Source organism: Pithys albifrons, chromosome 3 (assembly GCF_047495875.1).
Source record: "Pithys albifrons albifrons isolate INPA30051 chromosome 3, PitAlb_v1, whole genome shotgun sequence".
NCBI classification, from domain to species: Eukaryota; Metazoa; Chordata; class Aves; order Passeriformes; family Thamnophilidae; genus Pithys; species Pithys albifrons.
The window spans coordinates 3,712,133-3,729,900 of record NC_092460.1 but is presented as its reverse complement, the minus strand read 5'-3'; the positions used below and the strand labels follow the sequence as shown (position 1 = coordinate 3,729,900).

General features: G+C 41.5%; 1 protein-coding gene across 2 annotated transcripts in view; it reads right to left on the bottom strand.

Annotated features, from left to right (window-relative positions):
• Positions 1-17,768, bottom strand: part of CNTN3 (contactin 3) — a 108,151-nt gene that overhangs the window by 50,106 nt on the left and 40,277 nt on the right. The window contains exon 3 of one of the 2 annotated variants that reach the window (XM_071550218.1): positions 2,847-2,945. In XM_071550218.1, coding sequence (XP_071406319.1) covers positions 2,847-2,945 — 99 coding nt within the window. The remainder of the gene's footprint in view (positions 1-2,846; positions 2,946-17,768) is intronic. The other variant, XM_071550219.1, reaches the window with a different exon arrangement.

Here is a 17,768-nt window from a genome sequence, read left to right as displayed (position 1 = left end):
TCGTTACAAACCGATTTTGGAACAAAATCAATAGCAGAGAAAAATAATTTTTAGATCTCCATATGTCTAGCCTTTTCCATTCTTGGCAGAATGGGGAAAAATTAGCATTGCATGAATGTTTTTTAAGCAGCTGCACATTAACTGTGTCCAATGCTGAGTTTGGGATGTGGTGAAGTTTTGTTGTACTGACAGTCCTTTAAAACCATTAAAACCATAAGAGCAGCACAGTAAAAATCGAAATAGCTGTAGAGAGTTAAGTACAATTTAAAGGTTATAACAACTGAAAAGTAGCAGGAGATCTGCATAAATCAATTTTAGATGTCACTCTCTCTTTTGAGTATGTGGGAGAGATGATTTACTGGTTTGTGGCAAAATCCAGGGGGTTTTAGCAGCTTCTCTGCAACAGGACTAAACTATCCAGAGGAATAGCCATGCAGAATGATGACAGATGACCATCTTAATTATCCAAAAACTACTGTTCAATTATGATACAGTTTACCCTAACATAAAACCAGGCTGAATTAGTAAAATAATTTAGGGGGACACTTCACAGACAACGCCAATCATCTACTGAATCTCCCATTGAGTAAATCCCAAACCAGACTGCTAAGAAGAGGAATGCCAGAAAGGGAAAATTCTCAAAGGAAAATACTGCAGTGGTTTGTGACAGAACTTTCTGACAGAAATATAAAACTGATCTGTGCACCCTCAGCTGGAAATACTGAGCATCATCTTCCTCCCTGGAAAACAACAGCCCTCAAAGAAACCCAGTGAAAATATAAGCTCAGCACAGGAGTTGCTGTGGAGGGAGTGAAATAGTTTCCTTTGTGATTTCAATGGTGGATGTCCATGCCCTGCTGGAACTGCACACTTCATAAGGACAAAATTATTGTTACTGCAAGAATAATTTGCTCCCCATTGAAAGGTGACATTCGTATGACTTATGTAAATATCTGGGCCTAAGATAAGCAAAGGGAAAAATATGCCAAATTGTAGAAGGGAAGCAATTTTCTTTTTCCATACTATGAACTGGCATTTCTTTGGGAAGGAACATTGGCTTCTATTGTAACTGGAATGCTGTGTGTGAAGGAATAATCACTCTTTAATCAAGTCTCTTCTTGAAGACTTGTTACAGAGAATGCAGAAAATAAGTGCAATTAAGCTGGTGAGATGTGAGAAACTGCATGACAAGACAAAAGAACAGTATTTGGGGGGGCTAAAGGGGCAGAGAAAACAAGCTGTTTGAGAAGGGGTTTAGAATTAGTATTGTCTGAAATTATTTTATAGCTCAGTGCAACACATACAGTATCAAAGATAAAAAAAAAGTCAGATCACTGACCTGGAAAGGGTTGAAGGGCCCTCAGGCCAGGTCAGCTGCTCCTGAACCATCCCTGCTACTCCCAACAAACCACTGCTGCTTCATGGGTGGGTATTTTATCTAAGACTTGCTGACCTGTATCCCCCGTGTCAGATCTGGGGGCACTGCATGTTTGATGTCACTGTGCTACAGGTTTATGTTAGTGAAGAAGGAGAACGATTTTTCCCACCTCTCTTTAATCATTAATCCTCCAACACTTGCACAAATCCAAGGATTTTAAGTCATTCTGGTACCAATTCCCAACTCCATTTGGTAATTCTGGGAGTGCTCAGCTCACTCTTTGCTGTAGGAACAACACAATTAGTGTGGGGGGTGTCAATCACATCCCATCTGCTGCCTGCAGAAGGAATTCTCACCTCTTCCACATGTTCATCCAAACCACTGTTCTCAGCAACAGGAGCATGTTTTGTATCACCTCCTGCTCAACACCTCAAACTTAAACGTTGCCAGAGAGAGGCAGAGCTGCTGTCAGCTTGGGCACCACCTCTGGGAATATACCCACACACAGGACACCAGTGTGGGAACAGCTGGGATCATTCAGGCTTTGGACTGCATCTAGAAGCACAAATTCAATCATTCTAATTCTTACAGATAGCTGGGACAATGACCCATTTTCTCAGCTGCTGAAAAGACAAAGCTGTTGCAAGGCTATAAAGATGATTTAAGGGTATGTATCAGTTTAGGGAGAAAAAAAATTCTGCAAGCTCAGACAGTTGTAAAATTGCCACTTTATGGCTGTGTCTGCTTGGACTCTGCCAAATTTATGAGGCCACAATACCTATATTATTGAATACAACATCTAGCTTATATTACCTTGTCTTTGCAATCAAATCTGATGTTTAACATCCCAGCCTTTCAATAATGACACTCCGTATCAATTAAAAATAATAAAACCAGTTCCTTTCAAATATTACTTGAGGCTCAATAGCAATTAGTCAAAGACTGAAGATGCAGAACGAGCAAGAAAATGTACTTGCAACTTTTGGTCCACCAAGAATCCATCTCTGCAGTTTTCTCAGCCCCTCAATCCAGCAGTGGCTTCAATTACAGCAGCATCTTTGTATCACACTCCAATCCAAGAAAACAGGCAGTCACCAGCATAATTAAAGACAACAATCTACTCCTTGCCATTGTCCAGTCACAGGGAAAAGTAGAGGCATTGAGGCTTGGCAATTGTGAAATTGGGCAGAATTTAACTCCAGAAAACACTCAATTCATTACTGGGAATACCATAAAAATCAGACACATTAAGTGCACAGAAATTACTGGGAACTAGAAAAGACTTCAAGATAGAAGTAAATCCTCTTAAGTACTTCCCTCGTGCTCTTTTGTTTTTGGTTTCTTTCTCTCTGTGTTGGCTTTAGAAACCAGATTTTGTTCTTGTTCTCTCTGAGGGGTCCCTCTCATGTGAATTCCCAGGATACTGCCCTTGCCCATCATCAGCAGGTGCAGCCTGGAGGGTCCTTACCTGCTGCCCGGGGCGCGTGTCCGCAGAGCAGCACAACCCCCTGTCCCTCGCGCACCGACACCGCGCTGCGCATCTTCGGCCGCCAGCCCTCCGGCTCTGCTGCGAAAGAGGGGAGGTGATGTTAGGAAAGACCAAACAGACAGGAGATTCAAGTCCTCAGATCCTCCCCTTGCACCTCTTATCATGGAACTAAACCCCGCACGTTCAGTGGATCGATCGGCTGCAGAAGTGGGTAAGGGAGGGAGACAGAATTAGGAGTGAACTAATTGGCAATAACATAATTTAAGAGCTCCCAAGGCTGATTTTGTCAGGGTTATGCCACCCTGATTTTGATAACCAAAAGGGAGCCATAAGCATAACTTAAAAATAAGTCCTTAAGACACTGTTCCTTCTGCTCTGATGAAAACAGCATCAAGATCCTACTGAGCTTCTCTAACCAGCCATAAAATAGCAGTAATGCAGCTGTTCACAAAACAGGCAGGCATCTTTCCAAAGGAAAAAGGACAATCTCCCTACAAGAGAATCCCTTGGAATACTGCAAAGCTCTGGAGACAGCAAGAGCCTTGCACCTCAGTGTGTTGACCCAGTGGCCTCAGGTCTTTGTGATCATTTTAAGCTGTGTAAGCATCAGAGAATACTCTGAGCTGGAAGGGACCCATGAGGGTCATGGAGGCCAACTCCTGTCCCTGCCCAGGGCAGCTCCAGGAATCCCACCACATGCCTGACAGCATTGTCCAAATGCTTCTGGAGTGAGGAAAATGCTACAGAGTTTATATAAATGCAAATATTGTATAATACATTTATATTTGCTTTCCCTCTAACTGGTGATTCAAGATCCAACAAAGTATGGCCTCATTATACCCTTGAAATAAGCCATATATAACATGCAATACAAACCAAGATTGAGTTTCTACATTAACAAAGGCTTTTCCATGAATAAACCACAGATTTCTCCATAATAAAAGCAAATAGAAGACAATTTAAACCCCCATGTTTGTTTATAACCTTGTACAGGACACTAACACAGTCTTTAAATAAGGCTGTCTTTATAACCAAGCATAACAGGAGTAGTGAGTTGACAAACAGTAGCCATTTCCCCAAAATACAGTATTTTTGAATACTGAAAAGCAACAGCTGTTACAGTCAGAACACTGAACAAGAGCAATTAGAATTTCAGTGTTTCATTTAAACAAATACATTTAACGCCACAGTAAGATATTGTTGTGTTATCCTTTGTTACTGCACACAAAGTTCACAGGAATGTGTGTTAAAAGGGCTCTTTTCAGCTTTCCAAGTGGATTTCCACAGAGGTGCACCTTGGCATAGAGTTGGATCCTTCTGCTGGACAGAATGTGGAAGTCACACAGAGCTACAGCCAAAGTAAATGAATTTCAGGCCTTTTAAGCATCTTTCTCTTCCCCCCAAAACATTATTGATCCATCAGCTGCCCCAACATAATTGCCCTGAGTCATGGAAAGAAGAACCAAGAGGTGACAGCACCCCTGAGGACACACACTGTTCTAGGAGAGGATGAAAACATCTGTGCTATTTGGATTTTAAATTGCACCAAAGTAATTATTATTTATGAAATTAATTCAGACCACATTCTGCTCTCTTACATCACAACCACAAGTCATAAATCTTATGTAATACATAAGATTTCCATCATTAAAGTGAAATGATTGTGCAGTGCTTTCTCAGCACTTGTGTTTTATGGCAAATACAGACCTGCAGAACCTCAACAGAGGATGGATTGGGCTGGGAGCACCTTGGGAAGGGACGTGCCAAGGGACTGGGAAGGCACATCCTCATTATCCCAACAGGTTCCCACCTCTTTGATCTGTTCCAATGTTCTCCAGCAGAAGTTACTAATCACTGACTGTAAGTGCAAACTGCTATTGTGGGAGGAATAGTTTTTGGGGAGACAAGAAGCAATACAAAATTCACCTGAAAATGAAGAATATGAGGCATAGTACAATAAAAGAATAACTTTCCACAAATTAGCAGGGAGCTTTCCATCCTACCACCCAGTGGCACCAGACTAATCACAGAGCTGCAAAAATATCATCAATTAATTTATATACTTCTATATTCTCTTTACACGTTGTCTGGCACTGCTTTGAACAGAATAAAAAATCAACATGCAAATAGTAGCAGAATTCTTTATTAGCATTACACAATGAAAGCCCAAATCTCTGCCCTTGGAAAGTCCTGAGTGCTTTTAAAGGAGATGTTAGTCTGATTTTCAGGTGTTTCTGTAGCATATTCAGAGTATTGAAGGTCAAAGCCAGGCATGTTTGAAGAGTATCAAGAGTGATTGTTTATCCTTGGGCTTTTTTGTTAGGCTTTTGTTAGTGTTTTAATAAAGGCAGGGTCCCAAGCACCAGGGAGCAGAGCTGCATCTTCTAACAAAACTGGCCATTCCATGAACTCATGGAAAGGGACTTTCGGTTCTCAGAAAACTGGCAGAGTAAATAAAGTACCTTACAAGGTGGGCTAATAATGGCAAAGCTTGTTTATTTTCACAGACTGACTTGTATCTCTGAAAGCAGAGGCTCTGCTCCTGCTGAAAGGTCTCAACAGGTAACTGGAAACAAAGAACCAAGACAGGGACAGGACCAAAGATGGTTTTGAGAAGTGATAAGTCAAACAGGTCTGACTTTTCAGTACCCCATGACATGACAATATCCCATTGTTTAGTTTCAGACAAAAAGGCAGTAAAATATGAAGTATTTCTGTTTTATCTGCTGAACTATGGATGGTCTTATTCATCATCAGAATTTTAAACCTTACCTACTTTCTCTAACTGGTCACCAAAAGAAAGTGTTTACTCATTAGTTTCTCTTGCCTAAATCTTTTCCCTTCTTACTTGTACTTTTTATGCCTCACTTGTAATCTCTTTTCATCTGAAATGTAGCCATTCATGGACAAAATGAACTTTATTTCTTAGCTCTACCAGGCATAAGCTCTAATCATAGCACTGGAAGTATTTTGGTAAAAATGTTACAAAAAACCTGACTACAGGGAAAAAAAAATCCAACTTCACATCCAATCTAGAACTGGGTAATTTACAAATTAAATGCTTTTATTGCCTGTTTATAGTTTGCCATATAGAACAAAGTTTAAAATTAGCAGCTGAGATTTTCTGACTCCTGAAACAGCATTTTCCTCTCCCTTCCCCTGCTAATACATATGTTTGCCTCATTCCTTTAGTACCAAGTACATAAAGTTATATCAACTGAAATACAGATGCCATTGCAATAAAATGGAGCAAGAAAATGTAATTCAGCTTTATTGAAAAGCCTTTGATTCTGCCCCAGAATGAGAGCAAGGAACATACAAACAGCAAGGATCTGAGGATTGCATATTCCACTGGGTTCTCTCCTTCAGTTTAATAAGCCAAGTTTGAAGTCTCCAGCTCTGAGACTTAAAGTTGCTGAGAAAGACTCCAAAATATGGAGCTTCAAATGTGAGGATCAAACCTGAAGCAACTCCTTGATGCACTTGGAAGAGCAGCATCTAAAAGCTCATGGGATGCCCATGGCAATTAAAAGACATGGACTCGTGAATTCATGAGGGGAAGAGAAAACAAGACCTGAAGTATGTGTGGAAGGTAAAACAGACTAAACCCAGACTGACATATTTATAACAGAATAAAAATGAAGTTCATCAGCAGAGCAGTCGCCTGTTGACCACATTCACTGCAAGCACCTCCTGAGATGCTTCTGCTTTCTGTAATCTTGTGTAACCAAGGCAGGCAAGATCAGATCAAATATTACAACTATGCTTTGAAAAGACGCAGAACATCATGCTATGAAAAATTCAGAGAATTTTTGATGTCAGAGCTGCTCCAGACACACAACTCCTGGCAATGCTGAGCTGTGTCACATTTTGCCAAGAAACCTGTGTGATGTTTCACCCCCAGACATGGATCTGCACACAGAACTTCTGAACATCAGCAGGCACTGCTAGAAATTATACCAGCTTCTATTTATTTTTTTAAGGGATCACAGGATACATTCACTGTGAGAGGAGCAGGATTCAGTATTCAAAATACTTTTATTTTTTCAGGTTTCCAATTCCAAGTCCAGCAACACCCGAGCATTGTATTACACTTGTACCAATGGATGTTTGCTGTCAACACAAGTTTATTAGCAATTCTACCATGTTTTGATAACTGCAGAACAAGGATTCAAGCTCTACAAACATAATTGTCCCTTAAGAGCCACAAAAATATTTATTCTATTGCTTCATTAGACTCATTGTTATTCAAAGCAGAACTTGTTAAATATACTCTATGTATAATTCTGTATTGGTAGGATGCTCAAGTGCCTAAATGAGTCAGACAACCAATTCTAAACTGTTTTCTTGAGTAGGTAATTCTGAAGTGGGGACTCTGTTTGATGTCAGCCCATAATGAAGTACTAATTCATAGCCCTGGTGAAACTCACATTATTAAAAAGAACAGAAATTCCACTCTCTCAGCTCTTAAGGACAAATAACAGCCCCAGTGTGTTGTAATAGCTGTGCTGCTAATGACAACTTCTGGAGAACACAGAGGAGCACAAATTTCTTTTAAAAACCCCACAATCGACAACAAAAAACTCCAACAAACTTCACCACCAAACTCATCTACATCTGAACGAGCAAACCTTTTCCCCCACCACTCCATACCCCAAAATTAGCAACTCTGTGACCATGAGTTTTATACTTCTTGAGACACATACCAGAAACTCAATGCACACCGGGGCATGATTAAGTTTCTTAAAAACACTTGTATGAGCCCAGCAGGATTATCTGGAATTACCTGTGCCTGTTAACCCCAACCCTGCAGCAATTCAGTACTTGAGAACAGCACAATGAGCTGCACGTGGAGCCAGTGAGACCTTCTGCTGCCTTTCCAGGATCCACAGCAAGCCTGGGAGAATCATATTATGGTTGGAGGAAGGGATGAGACCAAAAATTATCTCTGCCATCATTTATTGTTGGATGCAGAGAGAGAATAAAAATATTCACAGTGCAGAAGTGAACATCACTCAAGGCACGCAACGAGTGGGGGTGATTTGTCACTCAAGAAGAGATTCAGAGATACCAGGGAACCATCTCCAGGGCTTCATTTTGTCAGGCTGATGTTACAGGGAAATCATATAATTCCACAACAACCTGTGCAAACCCCCTCACTGCTGTGACACGGTGCTGAACTCTCCTTTTATGGTACCACATTTTTCTGTGAGAAGGCAACAGAGCAGCAGGTTAGACACACACTGCAGGGTGGTTTTAAACCCCCATTCCTACAGAGGAGCAGCTGTGGCCCTGTGAGAGCCCTTCTGCAGCCCAGCAGCTGTGGCATCACCTCTCCACGCTGAGATCCTGCCCTGCTGCCCCACAATCCCTGGAGACTCCAGGATAGGACAAGCAGAACAACCTCCCACCCTCAAGGCACTTCTTATTCACAACCCAAAGTGCTACTTAGGCAACTTTTGAGTTTTCACTCTGAAATATTTCTCCTGTCTCTGTTCACATTACATCAGTCTCATCAGCAGAGCCCATCTGAGTGTTCTTGCATCCATAAAAGCATAAAATAAAATGCAGCAAATCTCTGTGTAGACACAAAACAACCCTTGAGGGTGTTTCCATCACATGAAAAGTTGACCATCCAACAGCTGAGTCATGCTGGGATTAACAGCCTGCTGGAGACACGTGCAGGAACAGCTCTCACCACCCTTACAAATCTCTTAAACCCTTCACCTCCCCTTGAATCACTTGGAGTGCAGCAAAAAATTATACATGGAAAAAATTAAATGCTCTCACATCAATTAAAGGAAAATAATTTAAAACCTGTGCAACGAAGTCTGTGTTGTATAAAACAGAAATAGAAAAGAAGCTAAAAATAAACTGGCACAGATGTATCAGGCTGTGGTGAACAGGAGATGCCAGCATGGAAAGAGGCAGAAGAGTCTGCAGTAATGAGGGGAAAGATGGATGGGGAGAGGAGAGATGAAGCACTTTGTGGGCTTTGTGGAACTGAAGGAGGAGACCAGAGGCAGCAGAGAAAGAAAAAAATAATAGTAGTGAAGGAACATTAATAGCATAACTGTTGAGTCAACATCTGATGAGCAGGGAGTATTTCTTTTTAAAACACATTCTGCTCTGGCAAAAATGCACAGAGAGAACTGGGAAAAACACCCCAGTGTTACTGGGGAAATGTATGTTTTGAAAGAAAAATGTTCTCCAATAGGTATTTCCAAAAATATGCCTTTCATAAATTCCTATTATCTGGGAATTACCACCGAACTCAAGGCAAACACAGCACTGAACAAAGCAATTCGAGCAATTTGAGAAATATCTCAGGAGGGAAGGATGTTTGCTCAAGGAAATTATCCTACAGTCGAGTTCTCAGATGCAACGTGGATTTTTTTTTCCCCAAACAAACCCTAAGAGTACCCTGACAGTCTACTAAACACCAACCCTCCTGACCACAAAGCAGGTTTAGTGTTGAAGAACACCAGGCTATTCACATTTTAATAGTCAGACAGATGGCTAAAGCCCTGCCAGATCTAGGTCTAATTATCTGGAGGTTTGTTTATTTATTAAATATGCAGCAGTGTTTCCAAAAAGCCTTTCCTGATAAATAAATCAATGAAAACCATCCTAGAACAGCTCATTTTTAAAGCACTGGGAACATGCTGATGACAACGGGGTTTTTTTTTCCTGCCACTTGATCTTTCCAAGGACAGCCACCTTACTTAAAGAAACAGAGGGATTTCCCACAAATAGTACAAAATACAGCTGGTTTGTCACCAGAAAGTGTTGTCAGGATTCAGGTAACCCAAAATCTGTCATTGTGCTCATCTGCCCAGGTATGAGCAGCTGGCAGGAAGCCTCCCTGCTCTGACTGGGGCCACGTGGACAAGCAGATGTAAGGCTAACAAATACCAGACAGGGCAGATGAGTGAGTGTCCTGGTGACAGATGTCCTGTCCCAGCTGCTGCCTCTCACCCAACACACACCCATTGTTAGTCTGCATAAAGAGCCAACATTCACAGCCTTCACAGAATCACAGAATGGATTGGGTTGGAAAAGACCTCCGAGATCATCAAGTCCAACCCTTGATCCAACTCCAGTCCCTTTACCAGATCATGGCACTCAGTGCCACGGCCAAGCTCAGTTTAAAACCCTCCAGGGATGGGGAATCCACCCCCTCTCTGGGCAGCCCATTCCAAGGCCTGAGCACTCTCTCTGCAAAGAATTTCTTTCTGCTCTCCAACTTCAATTTCCCCTGGCAGAGCTTGAGCCCATCGTGCCCCCTTGTCCTATTGCTGAGTGCCTGGGAGAAGAGACCAACCCCCACCTGGCCAGAACTTCCCTTCAGGCAGTTCCAGACAGTGCTGAGGTCACCTCTGAGCCTCCTCTTCTCCAGGCTGAACACCCCCAGCTCCACAGGGATGGAGCAAAGTGATTTTGTTGCATGTGCAATGAAACAAGTCATCAGCCCATCCATGAGCTCCACAGAGGAGAGAAATTTGGCAAGAGTAAGACATCCAACCCCAACCCTTGACTTACCATCCCCTGCCAAAATCACCTGTGCCATTTTCCTTCCCAGCATCAGGTGGGTTTTATCTCCAGCTCCTGTTCAGTACTTTTAACCAGACACATTAAAACATTAACGGCTTTTAATTTTTGTATTTATTTTAATATTTCTCCTGCTTATTATTTCTCAACCCAAGTAAGATGAGTTTGCCAGGTATGTTAAACCTTAACTTTTTCATAAGAGAAACGTGAGGAAGCCTAAAGAAGGTGAATATTTCTACATAAGAGAATTCAATAACCCACTTGAAACACTCTGTAGAGGGGAGAGAGTGCAAGGACAGATTAATACTGTAACAAAAATAGTACTTGGAGAGGAATTCAGAGCAAATTAAAACTTTTAATTCTATTATTGAAGTGAAGATGAAAAACACAGAGACAGAAATCAAAGCAATCCATTTTCATGTTAGCACATTTGCTTGGTTTGTGGAGAGGAAGAACAGTTATTTCACTGCATTAACCACTCACATGACCATTTCAAGGAAGAGGAAAGAGAATTTGCACATGTGACAAATAAAATATCTCAGGCTTAGCACCCTGAATACAGCATTTGGTTCTGACATTAATTGCTTCTGTGATGTTCAAATCTACCACTTCTGAACTGGGGATATAATTCACTCTCCTCTTCCTTGGGTGCTTCACTCCAACCACAGCAATATCTGAGCACAAAGATGTCCCCACAGCATAAAACAGATTCTGGAAAATTGCTGCAAACATTTATGACTATAAATCTCTAAGGTTACTAGCTGGGATTAGACTACATTAACAGGCTCAGAAGGACAGGAGAGATAAGAGAAATGATCTATTTCTATCCAGGCACCATACAGCAACACTCAAGTTGTAGTTTAATGGATGTTCAGGAGCACATCAAAGCAAACCAGAACAGATTCTGTTCATTTTCCTCACAGTATCAAGCAGTGGCTAAAGCAGATGGTCTGTAGTTACTTTCCTCACAGACTTCAGGGAACAGGAATGCAGTGAAATGCATTTCTTAGCCTGATGTCATTTGCAGCTGACAAGCAAAAAGGGTATTTCTGTTGCAGATAAGGCAGAAGAAATGAAAGCAAACCCAAAGCACTGGATGCTGGCAGGGGAGATGTTTAAAACAATAAGGATTTGCCAGGTTCACATAAAATGGGAAAATGAAAAATAGAACTTTATCTCTAGGAGACATGGGACAGTTCAGGTGGCAGAATCATTCCTTGAATGCTGAAGATGAAAGCCAAATGATGAAGGTCCCCCATGAAGCCACATCTCTGACCTGTGCACAAGCAGTTGTTGTTAATTATTTAATAAAAAGCTAAAACCCACTGCATAACCTAATTCAGTATTTCTGTGCAAACATATTGCTCTGTAGTCCCTCATAGAATTAAGAGAACATCCTGAAGTTGCAAACTCAATTACTTGGAGTTAGAAAATGCCAGAATAAAGGTTGGCAAAGATCACAAATATTGGCTGAGAATAAAACAAAAACTCAACCAGGAAGATTTCACCAATGATGACAATTTGCACCAGAGTTTCCTGCTATTAAAGCAGCCAATTTTTTATCTTCTCTGCAAATCTCTTAAGTGCTGCTGGTGTCACTTCTCAGGCAGGACAAACCCAAAGGCTGGAACTGTAACCGAGTCACATTTCTTTAAAAAGAAGAGTTTATGCAGCAGTAGGGGAAGATGTTGGAACATTCTTTAGCACCGTGGTGTTTGATCATTAATGCCCATTTTTGTACTATGCAGAGTTCAATACAAATGCCAGAGATTAATGTAGTTCTGTGTTAACTCCCCACATCTGTGACTAACAGTCTTGTGCCAGTCAGTGCTTCCCCTTTTAGCCATCCTAGTGATTAACATGTGCTAGCAGATCTCTTAGTTTTGAGAACAAAGACTGTGTGTTGGACCAAAGATGGTAAGAGAAGCACATCCTGATCTGACCACATACTTGAGATATTAATTAGAAGACCTGGTACCATAAAAGGAAAATTTGGAGAATATGAAGCTCCCCAGACAAGCAACCAGAGACCCTCAAAAGACCCTACTCATATGTAAATAAGGCCACAGAAATATTCTGCATGCATGCATATACTCAGGAAGTGCAATGAGTATGTGCTGAATATGCAGTGGTTTCATGACTGTGCCTGGTTTGTTGGATGTTGGGCAGGAGGAGCAATCCCCATGTACCCACTGCTGCCATGAAGTCATGTCAGCTTTCTAACCTGTAAACTGCCTGAAGAGTTTATTTCCTGGTTTTCTGTGACAGAATGAGACAATAAGAATTCCAGGTAAGTACTGAAACCTGGGTAAGGACTAACACAGGAGTTACCCAGTGAAACTGTGTTGTGATACCCAGGAGACCAAAGTAGATGATCCTACAGTTCCTTCTGGTCTTCCACCTTGGAAAGACATGAATAACTGCGGCACAGCTTGTTTGCTCCAGTCTGAAGTTCCTTAAGCACTGCTACCCTACAGAAGAACTGCTCTGCTCCTGCCAGCAGCACAAACACTGGATTTGAGCTGAGTCAGCACAGGGCTGGACTGGTATCAAGAAAAGGTCCTTCCCCCAGAGGGTGGTGGGCACTGACCAGACTCCCCAGGGCAGTGGGCACAGCCCTAAGGTTGCCAGAGCTCCAGGAGTGTTTGGAGAACACTCAGGGACAGGGTGGGATTGTTGGGCTCTCTTGGCAGGACCAGGAGCTGGACTCGATGATGCTGATGGGTCCCTTCCAACTCAGCAAATTTTGATTTTAATCAGCCTGACCACTATAACAGACAAAGTCTACCCGTTGCAATCAAGGCAAAACTCCATTTGCTCTGTCACACATCTCCTTCTGCCCCTCATGTTCCCTACAAAAGCAGAACAACCTTTCCAGAACACGTGGTAGAGCTTCAGTCAGGTCACAGAACCTCTCCTTCAATATTAATTATTGCTCTGCCCCAGATGTAAGAGAGGGACATTTAAAAACCAATCAGTATAATCCCCATGCAGATAACAAGCCCCATGGTTTGGTTTATAAAGACAGGACCAATAATCATTACCCAATTAAACAAGGGGGTAAATAGGAGACAAAATTGCATTTGGTCTGGCTCGGGCTGGCCTGGAATCTGATACTGCAGTGTCTGAAGGAGGAACAGGAGAGCCTTGCAAGCATGACTTGGAATAAATTAAATTCATTAGACAAAGCAATGATTTGTGATAAGAACTCAGTAACTTGATCTACTCGATCACCTTACCCAGTGACAAATCGATGCCAGGGGGGTGCATGGCAGGGAGGACCACGCTGGGCCCGAGCTCTGCCCTGCTCTGGGATCAGTGGCCATGCAGAGCTGCCCCTTTCCAGCCTCTACACAGACATTGGGCTGTGAGAAATCCATTCTACCCTTGCCATGGAGTCAGTAAATAGTGGAGACTGAAGGGATGCTCAGGTCCCACAATTTTAGGCAAAACTCAGAATCTCCAGATGATTTGTTTCAGTAAAGAAGGATTTACTATGAGGTAAAAAGATTTCTTGAAGAAGCAAGAGAGTAACTCCACTGAATCTCCATCAGGAAAAAGAAAAACACAGGATGGGTGAGATGGAACTGGCTTAAGGAGAGGCTGTAGTTACTTTTAAGCAAACAAAAATTATGCACAAAGATGAAAGGGTCAATAAGAGTAGCAAGTATTAAGAGCTGAGGTTGTGAAATACCAAGGAGAAAAATGCTACATTTTGTTAGCCAAAAAAGCAGAAAAATTCTTCTGAAAAGAAATCTGAATGAAAACCAGAGAGATGTATCAAGAAATCAGAGGTTCAAAGCCAGCTGAATGCAAAGGAGTGTGAACACTCGATAAGGACATGCAAACCACTACTGTTAATATCAGATTTTTAATAATCAAAAGCATCATATCATACACTTATACTTGATACTCAGGGAACACTCCTGGCAGATCACACAAGAGTTCAGTGAGCTGAGGAGAAGCTGTGGCAGTGCAGAAACAGTCTCTACTCCAAGAAACCCAATAAATCACTGACTCATTTGATTGTTTAACTTAATTACCAGGTCAAATAGAGGTACATACAGTAGGAACAGCCAATGCAATTCCAAATCATTAGATGTTACAGTGACAGTGAGTTCAGAGAAAAGCTGCACTCAGTGACATGACAGAGCTGCCCCACGCTGGGGTTGCACTCAATGTCCCCACAGTTTCAGACCATCATGTCCAAGCTCTCATTCTCAGCATCACCTCTGTGAGACCACAAGGCTGTAACTGCACTGTCTGCAAAGTACTAACACTGCAAACATGAAAAGGAAGTTGGGGAGGTGTGTGTGTGTGTTTTTTGAAATGGTACCACTCAGAAATGACAAATGTCTATAGACAAAACACTGGCTAAACTTCAGCCTTCAGTTATTCCCATACACCATTAATATTGAAACCTGGCTTAGCTCAGTTTGGGTAAAGAGGTTTTGACTTGCTTATTCCACGTTCAGTCATTTTAGAAAAAGCTTGTATAACCTTTTTGTAAAAGACTACATAAATCAAAGTGCTAAGGAAACAAATTAAGATATTTGAAACTCAGCTGGTGAGTTCATATTTCCAGTTTGCTCCATCCCCCATATTTAGTCCAAACAAGACTATGCAGGAGCTCTTCTTGCAGCAAGAAAAGAAAATGCAGGGATCATTTGAGCACATTAACCTTCCTGGAAGAGAAGGGAACAAGACAAGATCTTTAGAGAATTGCATTCTGTCTGCCTCTGCAGTAATGGCATTACACTTGAATGAAAGCAAAATTATGTGTAAGACTGTTAGTTTACTGGAGGGTCAAAGAGATGACAGCTGTGGCAGGCAGTGGCAAACCTTTAATATGCCATGATGTACCAATGTGCACATCCTTCAGTGGGTGAATAAATGTGGCTGAACAAGGGATTACACCTGAGCAAGCAACTGCAGAGATTAATAAATTCAGCATCAGACCATTCAACAACAGAAGCTGCAGGAGTGGAAAAAAACAGCCCCTGAGACACACCTATCTGCTCCTCCACTTATAAAACACAAATACAATCCCAGTGCTGCTGAAGGGAGTTTAATAGATTGAGACATGTACATAAGGAGAAAACCCCCAGAACACAGTGGGACCTCAAATCTTTTTGTTGGTATCTAAGAAGGATCATTACGTGACAGATGCACCATGTGCAGATTGATCTCCAGCCTAAGCCAAATGGCTCCTTGCAGGGTGATGTAATCCTCCAATTTATATGTTAACTGTAATTTAATAAAAAGTCCTGGGCTCAAAAAATACAGTTTCATAAAAAAAAAGAGCAAAGATGTCTCACTGCACAGGGCCAAGAGAGGCAATAACAGGCAAATAAAATCAGGTACTGCATCTCTTCTCATCAGCAGTGAGAATTTCCTTGGTTATTAAATGAGACTCCCCCCAACCCAGAGCCTGTGCTCCCTGTAACTACTCACTGCCAGACTGTATGAGAAACACAACTTAAATGCATAATCAATACAAAAACAACGAGAGAAGCAACACAGTGTAAGAGGAGCAGTTCTGCAAGTTCCATTGCTCGGGTGCTAAGGCACCCACTTTGCTTCCCAATAAACATCAGGAAGCAAAATACGCAGGTTGGCAGCAAATCCAAGCCTGGAAAAAGTACATTTAAAGTAAGATGATACACAGTGAGGACATTTAAACTGCTCTTCTAAATCCCCCCTAAATCTGACAATTTTTTGTGTTGCAGCCATGGTTTACTGCCATCAAAATTTACTGTGTGTTTATACATTCACTTAATGTTAGTAGAACTCTGTACATCACAAAGATGCCTTAAGGTTCTGCAGATTTGTAGCATGTAGATTTTTAACACAGCTGTATAGTTACTAACACTTCAAAACAGCAGTTTACAGTTACTGAAACCCCTTTCTCACGCTCTGTGTCGAGTTCTTGAAATTTTGTTTAATGTTCTTTTCAAGGAAAAGCTCCAAAGAAGGCATGGGATGCTGAGGGTGATGATGGTGAAGAAGGAGGGATCTTGAGACCTCTGACTGAATTCTGGGGGGCTGTGCCAAGGGGCAGAGCTGAGGGAGGTTCTGGGGGCAGGCAATTTTCAGGCTGGGTGTATCCATGAGGAATGATCATTAATTAGTGTTATAGACTTGTAGGAGCCCTACGCTGTGTCGTGTGCTCAAGTATCTAGTGCCCCTTAAAGTGCTTTAAACAAGGATCTGCTTATTTTATCTATGCTAATATTGTCTAGAAAGTTCTTCCATTTTAGGAATCAACAAGACAACTGTGCTTGTTAGAGAAGGACAGGAATGATTTGGATTAGGAAAGACCTTCGAGGTCGAGTCCAACCATTCCCCCTGCCCTGCCAAGTCCCACTAAACCACATCCCTAAATGTCACATCTTTCAAGTGACCTCCAAAGGACAGGACACCTGCTGTGCATTATTTGAAGAACAACATTTTCAGAATCAGAATCACAGACTATTCTGAGCTGGAAGGGACCCACAAGGATCATCGAGTCCAACTCTTAAGTCAATGGCCCATACAGGGGATTGAACCCATGACCTTGGCATTATTTAACCAACTGAGCCAATCTCAAGGTCTATAATAAAAGTGCTGCCTAAGACCATGCCAGGGCACCACCCCACAACTCAATACAGACTGTTAGAAAAACACAGTTTTATTATCAAGGCAGATGCCCTAAACATGCCAGGCCACCTATCCAAGCTTTATTTATTTAAAGTCCTATTATAAGCCTTATAGCAACACCGATTTTTCTCCATCAGAACTTGGTGCTGTAAAACACATTCCAAACTGATATTTTAAGTATTTATGTCAGTTTGAGGAGGCTCCAAATCCAATAGTTTTATTAGCCATGAAGGTCAGAGTACAACACGGATAACACAGACGTGTTTGTGTCGACTGGAACGTTTTTCATGTTTGATTTTTGTAAGCAGCAGAGCTATAGTTGAAAGATCAAAGCATTAAAATCCGACTGAACATTCCAATCAACATCAATGGCCTTTAGATCAGGCCCTTAATGGGGTATTAATGTAATGTAAATGTTTTTAAGTATTATCCATATATTATCAGCAGCATGCTAAATGGGCTAACAAGACCCCATTAGGGTAACCCTGACAAACAAAATAAGGGCTGAAATACTTCCCTTAGCAATGACTTGCTTTGATTTTTCAGTGAATATAAGCTCTTTTCCCAAGTAATTCATATTCCAGAGGTTTAAGAACAGTCCTGAAGCACAAAAATCCTAAAGACTGTCACCACTCTTTCTTAAAAAAAAAAAAAAAGAAAGAAAAATGAAACCAAAAGCACACACTTAAAAATAAAATCTGAAAGAATTAA